Source organism: Cucurbita maxima, unplaced genomic scaffold (genome assembly GCF_002738345.1).
Source record: "Cucurbita maxima cultivar Rimu unplaced genomic scaffold, Cmax_1.0 Cma_Scf00006, whole genome shotgun sequence".
Classification (NCBI taxonomy): domain Eukaryota; kingdom Viridiplantae; phylum Streptophyta; class Magnoliopsida; order Cucurbitales; family Cucurbitaceae; genus Cucurbita; species Cucurbita maxima.
This window is the reverse complement of record NW_019272022.1, coordinates 3,575,276-3,582,663: the sequence shown is the minus strand read 5'-3', so window position 1 is coordinate 3,582,663 and position 7,388 is coordinate 3,575,276. Positions and strand designations below refer to the sequence as shown.

The following is a 7,388-nucleotide window of genomic DNA, read 5'->3' as shown; positions in this document are numbered from 1 at the left end:
TAATACATAAGATTTTAGAAAAAAATTAAATAAAACCCTAACGGGTAAAATATAGTAAAAATACGAATTATGGGACCCAGAAGAACCAATAATTGTTTTTTCTTTTTTAAAATCAAACAATAAAATAAATTATGGGATAAAATTTAAGCGATAAGTTGAGATTTTTTTTTTTTAAATTTGAAATTTAATTTAATTTTGGCATCTTTCGTATTTTGTCTTCTTTCTTTCTCGAATCGATATAACCTCTCTTCGGTGGAGAACGCAGATCAGAAAAGTCCAGTGAATCTTCAGCCTCTCTTTTTCTCTCTGTTTCTTATCAAGGTTCCGGCGATGGCGGAGGAGAGAGCGGTTTTCGATAGCGAAGCGGCGGAGAGAGTGGTGGCGGAGGTGAGGGAGAGCTTTAATTCCGGGAAAACGAGAAGGTACGAATGGAGAGTGGAGCAAGTGAAGAATCTGTTGAAATTGGTGGATGAAAACCAGAAAGAGATGATCGATACGGTTCATTCCGATTGTTCCAAACCCGAATTCGAAACCTTCGCTCATGAGGTTCGTCCGCTTTTTTTTATTTTATTTTATTATTATTATTAATTTGAAGAATGGTAGATTTTAATTCAATTTTAAATTTTAAAATTTGATATTTAAATAACTATTCATTGATAAAATCTTTTAAAATACTTGATTTATTTTTTTATATTTGAGTTGGATCGAATATAATCCACTTCTTCCTATCGGAGAGTTATATGCAGTAAGCCGTTTTAGTTATGTTTGTACTTGCATTCCCATATAACACTAATTTCTCAAATCTTCCTCTCAAAACTCTCTACTCCCCGTTTTCTAAACTTTCTTCTTGAACCGGAGCCAGAGGCTCGAGCATACGTTACTTGCCGTATGCGACACAATAACGAATAGGCTTAACTCACTACTTACTAATAAGGGAGTGTCGCACCATCACAATTCTGCTGCCATTAAAGTGTGATTGTGAAGAAAATTTAGATTAGTTAGAGTGATGACATTTTTATTGGTTGGATTGACTGGGTTAATAAAAAAATAGAGTTAAACTCAATCATATTATTAAAATTATTATAAAATAGGTGACCGACATTTGAATTAATTTTTTAAATAATAATAAAAATTAAAATAACCCAACAATCCAATATAGCCGAACAAAAAATTAGAGTATTGAGTTGAGTTGTGAACTTTATTGTGTTCGGGTCATCAAACCCAACCTAACTCGAGTAAGCATGAACTAATTTTAATTATTTTCATTGAAAAGCTTATTTGCAATATATTATAATTTATAAATAGTTTTCTTTTATTAAATTAGGGTTGAAATTTCAATTTTTTTTGGAAGATGTACGTAAATGTAGTTGTGATGAAAAAGAAATAATTAATTAATGCCAAAATATTTTTTTATTATATAATAATTAAACTATTAAATTTAGTATAAAAGATTAAATATAAATTTAGGAATTATTATATTAATTAAATTAATAATAAAGTGGAAATCAAAGAAATTATGAACTAAGCAGAAGAGAAACGGACAATCGGGCGGCAAGTCTGAGAACAAAGCCGGAAACGCTCCATTATTAAGCGCGTGAAGTACACGATGTTCTCGGTGGCATCGCGAATGGAGAATGGAGGATGATCAATGGCTGTGTCGTAGAACTGCGGAGCTATGCAGAAAGTGAGAAGATGGCACCTCGATCTTAACGATTAGCGTGCTCCCTGATATCAATCCGATAATTCATTCTCTCATCCAAGGATCAGTTGAATCTCCATTCCTTTCCTGCGAATCCTCTCTCTTTTTGTTTTTTTTTTTGGATATACTGATAATCGTCGGCGGCGATTCGCAATGTCGGATACGGAGACGGAGACGAAGGCGGAGGCGGAGGTGTATGACGCGTCGATGCAGGTGAAGGAGTTGAGAGAAAGTTTTGCCTCCGGAAAGACTCGGAGCTATAAGTGGAGAGTTTCGCAGCTTGAGTCTCTCTTGAAGTTTAGCGTTGTCCACGAGGAAGATATCTGCGATGCGCTTCGCTCTGACCTATCCAAGCCTGTGATGGAAGCCATTATTCATGAGGTCTTTGTTCTTAAACTCGACTTCTTCACTGTTCTGATGATCTGTCGGTTCTCGTGTTTAGACTGTTCTTTTTTTAGCGTTTGCTCGTTACCGCCAATGATTTTTGTTATCAGAGTCTCGTTAGATATGTGAATCTTGCGTTTGATCCTGTTCATAAATGTTCCGTTCTGTTATCTGTGCTACTTTCTGGTGGTTGAATTAACGAACGGCACCTGTTTGTCTAAATGTCCAATCCTTCGAATTCCTGTTGCCTTTCTCCTCCTCTCAAACTCCCTCACACTCACCAAATACATGTTCTCACAGTTGCAGTTTGTGTGTGGGACCACTGATCATTGAAGTTAACTTACTGATGCCATTAATGGGAGGTATTTATTGATGCTCAGTCCATGCTTCAACCAGATTTCAAACTTAGAATTTCTCATTTACTAGGCTCGATGACCTTTCTTGTTTGTAGTCAAGTAGAACTCTATATTTATGTCCATTCCAATTATTTGGTTTTTAATACCACATTCCTTCCTTTCTGGTTGTCTTCTCTATTTCCCTTCGCTCCTCCCGCAGAAAGAACTATTTCTCCTAAATCTTCGACCAATGAAACTAATAGAGAGAAATAAAATTTTCTTCTCTGTATTACTGATACATGGGTGGTAACAGTAAAAAGTGGATCATGTTATATTTCGAATGGAAGGGGTTTTTCAGATGACAAGCTTACATCAAATCCTTCTAGGCTTAGATGTTTCTGTATGGACACTCGATTTGTTATAATTTGGCAAAGGGCCTTTTGTTTCTCATAAACAAAATGGCGGAACAGCTTCATCTGAAAATCATGTTTCTGCAACATTTAGAAGCTTCAGGGATAGTTGGTAGGTGACAGATATTTTCTGAATAAGAAAAGTCTTGAGTTTCTTGAAGGAAAAGCAAAGAGATTTGTTTTACTTATTATTCATAACTAGGAGGGTTGTGCTTTATTAAGGAGAGTTTCTACGAAGGATAGAAGATTGTTTCGGTCGTGTATTTCATTGGAATTTTTTTTCCAATGAAACTCCCAAAATCTCGAGGTAAATTGCTCATTGTTAGGCCACGATTCAAGCTCGATTTTTTTTAAAAAATTTAATTCTTTATATAATTTCCTTATTGATTTTATTAAATTTGGGTGTTACACACTTCAACTAGTTTCAGATTTCCTTAATTTTTATAGCGACTTCAAAGGTCATGAATTATTGAATATTGAAACTTTGACGAGAGGAGGATCCACCCCTTTCCCCTGTTTCAGTTTATTATTCTATGAAGCTTCTTTCAGCCCATTTTTTCTCAGATCACTTGAAGTTCTCTTCCCCTTGTGTGGCTTGTTATGCAGATAGCTTTGTTGAAAAATTCATGTAAATTGGCAATTAAAGAACTCAGGCATTGGATGACGCCAGAAAAGGTATTTGGTATTACAAACTTTCTATTTTTTGTTTCCATACCATTCCCTTGCTATGAATGACATTATGTTCTACTACTGCAGGTTAAAACTTCAATTACCACATTTCCTTCGTCTGCTGCAATTGTACCAGAACCTCTGGGTGTTGTCCTGATCATTTCTGCTTGGAATTATCCATTCTGTAAGTCAGTGTCAAGAAGTGTTTTGTTTATATATAATTGAAAATCATTTGCAGCCTCAAAACTATCTTAAATATTGAAATTATATGCACTGACTATGTCCACATTTCCCAGTATTATCTCTTGATCCAGTTGTTGGAGCAATAGCAGCTGGTAATGCTGTGGTTCTAAAGCCATCAGAAATTTCCCCAGCAACATCATCTTTAATGGCAAAACTTTTAGGGAAATATTTGGATCCTTCTGCTGTAAAAGTTATTGAGGGTGCTACTTCCGAAACTTCTGCTTTGCTGGAGCAAAAATGGGACAAAATATTTTACACAGGTTTGTTCCCTTTGGCTTGCAAATAGCAGGGCATGTTTGTTAACGAGTATGATCATATTGTCTACGATCTATTTTATACGTAAAACTTCTTTTGGATTCATTCCGTATGTAGTTATCCATATTGAACCCAGGAAGGTATGATAAATTCAATGGATGGCCAATAAGCCTCTAGTTTGAGACTTGAGTAAGTGGAGGATCAAGCGACTTTAATAGCTCTCTCTCTCTCTTCTTTTTCTTCTTCTTTTGGTAGGAAATCAAGATAGATAGGCAGATGGGAGACTTTGATAGTAAGATGAAAAATGGCATATTGGCCCAGTTGATATGGATGAACTTGTAGTAGTTCCTTTATTCGGAAAATTTCCTGTAATAAGTTATTCAGATTAGGCTTCCAGGTGTTGAAATAACTTGCCTGTCACATCTATCTTTAGGAATTTCTAATAATATGTGGTGATGGTAGGCAATGTTTGTAAAAATAGCTTCTGGCATGGTGGCTTTTCTCTTATTTCCTTTTGGTCAAATTAGCTCTTTCTTAAGTCCGTGGCTTCTAAACTTGCAGGCAGTGGAAGAGTGGGGCGTATAGTTATGGCAGCTGCTGCCAAGCACCTCACACCAGTTGTTTTGGAGCTTGGAGGAAAATCTCCAGTAGTAGTTGATTCACAAATCAATTTACAAGTACTATTTCCTCTCCCCCTCATATCATCATTACGTTTGGAGTTCAATTAGCTGCGAATGCTACCATGTCTTAGTTTCTACCATCTTATACAAACTGAAATATATTTGCTTGTCAAAGGTCGCGTGTAGGCGGATTATTTCTGGTAAGTGGGGTTGCAACAATGGGCAAGCATGCATTGCTCCTGATTATATCATAACTACGAAAGAATTTGCTCCAAAATTGGTTAGTTCCGTTTCTTACGCAAATAACTTTTGGTTTGTTGCACTTGCTAAAATTTGGTTCCATCTTTAAATTCATGTTCACATCTCTAGGTGGAGACTCTGAAACAAGAACTGGAGAGATTTTATGGAAAAAACCCTATGGAAACTAAAGATTTATCTCGCATTGTGAATGCTAATCACTTTGCTCGCTTGTCAAAGCTCTTAGATGATGATAAGGTTTCTGGCAAGATTGTGCATGGAGGTGAAAGGGACAAAACCAAATTGTATGTTACATTCATCACTGGCCTGTTTTTTTTTTTTATCGTTTATCAGTTAATAAATATTAGCTGCTTAGGAGCGGTACTGTTTTCATGATGCAGACAGATTACTCCGACCCTCTTATTGGATGTCCCTCGAGACTCTCTGATTATGACGGAGGAGATCTTTGGTCCCTTGCTTCCTATTCTCACGGTAAAACCAACAAACTTAATATTTTTAATATTTTTTGCTTTGGACCAAATTCTCATGTTTTAATATTTTTTGTTTTGATCGGGTAAAATAAGGAAACACCCTAAATTTCTTTTACTTTGGACCAAATTCTTTTAGGCCAAATTAAAAAATAAAAATTCCCTCTAAAACATATCATTGACTTAATTATTTATTTATTTATTGTTCTTTAGTTGTTGTATTCTTAAATGTATCAAAACTACCTTTACCTAGATAAACTGTCGGAATGTTGGACGATCAATGTATTTACATGTTATTCTTCCAGACTTATCTACACAAGTACCCTAGTAGGGTACTATCATGTTGTTCGCTATGTTATTTTTCATCCAATATTCTAACAAATTTTTACCAAAAGAATAGCTTTAAAACTTTTATGTGAGGTTTAGAGTAATATTCTAACTTTTGGAGTAATAGATACTTTTTTGAATGCCTTAAATTTATTAATTCCTCTCAAAATGTAAAATCTGCTCTTCAACAATAAATAGTATTTTTTTTTTTTTTTTTTGTTCCTCAATAATAGTATAAAAAAATAATTTAATTATATAAATATTCCGGCATATGATTGACTGAAACTGCCAATATTAGGAAGTTGCTTTTTTTGTATGGAGAATTATAATGGACGATGAACAATACAATCTTCTTCCGTTTTCTTATTTTGGCTGGAGCAGGTCGACAAAGTGGAGGATAGCTTCGAAGTAGTGAACTCGGGCACAAAGCCACTTGCAGCATATTTATTTACCAACAACAAGAGGCTCAAGGACCAGTTCGTAGCTTGCATCTCTGCAGGGGGTGTGGCCATCAATGACACCACCTTACATGTAAGAATTCTTTTCTTTGGTTCATAATTCATACTAGAACTTGATTGTTGCAATTTTTTTTAAGATATTGGCAACGTCGTTGACTTGAAGTTTAGAGTTGTTATCTAGGAAGATCTTTTTATGATTACTTTTGTTGTCAATGGGTGAAATTCTTCCATGATTGTTGGCTTAAAACCAAAGATTCAACGTATGATCATATATATGTGCAGCTGACAGTTAGCACACTACCATTTGGAGGAGTTGGGGACAGTGGAATGGGATCTTACCATGGGAAGTTCTCATTTGATGCATTTAGCCATAAGAAGGCTGTTCTTTATCGAAGCTTCGCAGGCGATGCGCCGATGAGATACCCGCCGTACACGAAGGGAAAGCTAAGAATTCTCAAGGCTCTTCTTGGAGGTGACATATGGGGTCTCATTCGTGCTCTTCTTGGGTGGTCATAGGCACATCTTCTTTGCTCTTAAGCTTTTTTTTTTCATTGTGTGGAGTTAGGATCTTAATAAGTTCCATATGTTACTATGATCTATGAAAGTCAACAAGGTTAAGATAGGGAAGGTCAGTTTATTTTTGTTTATGTAAACTCTAAAAAAAACTCTTGGGAAATTAAAGTTTTAAGTTTTCTTTTGTTTTCCATTTCTAAATCCTACCATTTTCTTGCCTTGCCCTCAATTTAGTTTAATATATATATATCTATACCAATTCTAATTATTATTTCTTGTTCATTAATAAGAATTGCAATATATATTTTCTCTATTTTTATTTTCAATCCACTAAGATTAATTTTGCTTCATATATATTTAAAAAAAAAACATAAAATAAAGGGAATTCTAACCAACATTTTTAATTAAAAAATATAATAGAATAAAGCTTTCAGCTTCCAAAAATGTTTCATCCCAATAAAGATAATATTCCTGGATTATAAACATAGTATTATTCTTGGCTTATAAATTCATGATCATTCTCTAAGATAGTCCCATAAATTAGTCGGTGTGAGACTTTCATCCAACACCATCCACACCTTCCCTTAATCGAGGCTCGAATGCTGACTCCTTTTTCTTTTGGAGTCTTGGTCATTTTTTACTATGTTTTCGAGGAGCCTGACTCTTTATCTTTTGGAGTCCTTTGTTAGACATTTGAAGATTCTATTGACACCACTATAAATTTCACAAAAAAAAAAAAAAAAAAAAAAA

General features: G+C 34.8%; 1 protein-coding gene across 3 annotated transcripts; it reads left to right on the top strand.

The window, feature by feature from the left end:
• Nucleotides 1–243: 243 nt before the first annotated feature.
• Nucleotides 244–6,831, top strand: LOC111480266 (aldehyde dehydrogenase family 3 member H1-like). 3 transcript variants are annotated; one of them, XM_023125208.1, is made up of 12 exons: nucleotides 457–546; nucleotides 1,527–1,805; nucleotides 1,839–2,080; nucleotides 3,435–3,503; nucleotides 3,585–3,681; nucleotides 3,794–4,000; nucleotides 4,557–4,672; nucleotides 4,791–4,895; nucleotides 4,985–5,157; nucleotides 5,254–5,344; nucleotides 6,049–6,198; nucleotides 6,408–6,831. In XM_023125208.1, exons 3-12 carry the CDS (start codon nucleotides 1,853–1,855, stop codon nucleotides 6,639–6,641), a joined length of 1,470 nt encoding a protein of 489 aa, XP_022980976.1. In that variant the 5' UTR covers nucleotides 457–546; nucleotides 1,527–1,805; nucleotides 1,839–1,852; the 3' UTR covers nucleotides 6,642–6,831. The 3 variants fall into 3 exon arrangements, with proteins under 3 accessions (XP_022980978.1, XP_022980976.1, XP_022980977.1); XM_023125209.1 differs by having other exon boundaries at nucleotides 1,527–2,080; XM_023125210.1 differs by lacking the exons at nucleotides 1,527–1,805; nucleotides 1,839–2,080 and having other exon boundaries at nucleotides 244–546.
• The last annotated feature ends 557 nt before the right edge of the window (nucleotides 6,832–7,388 follow it).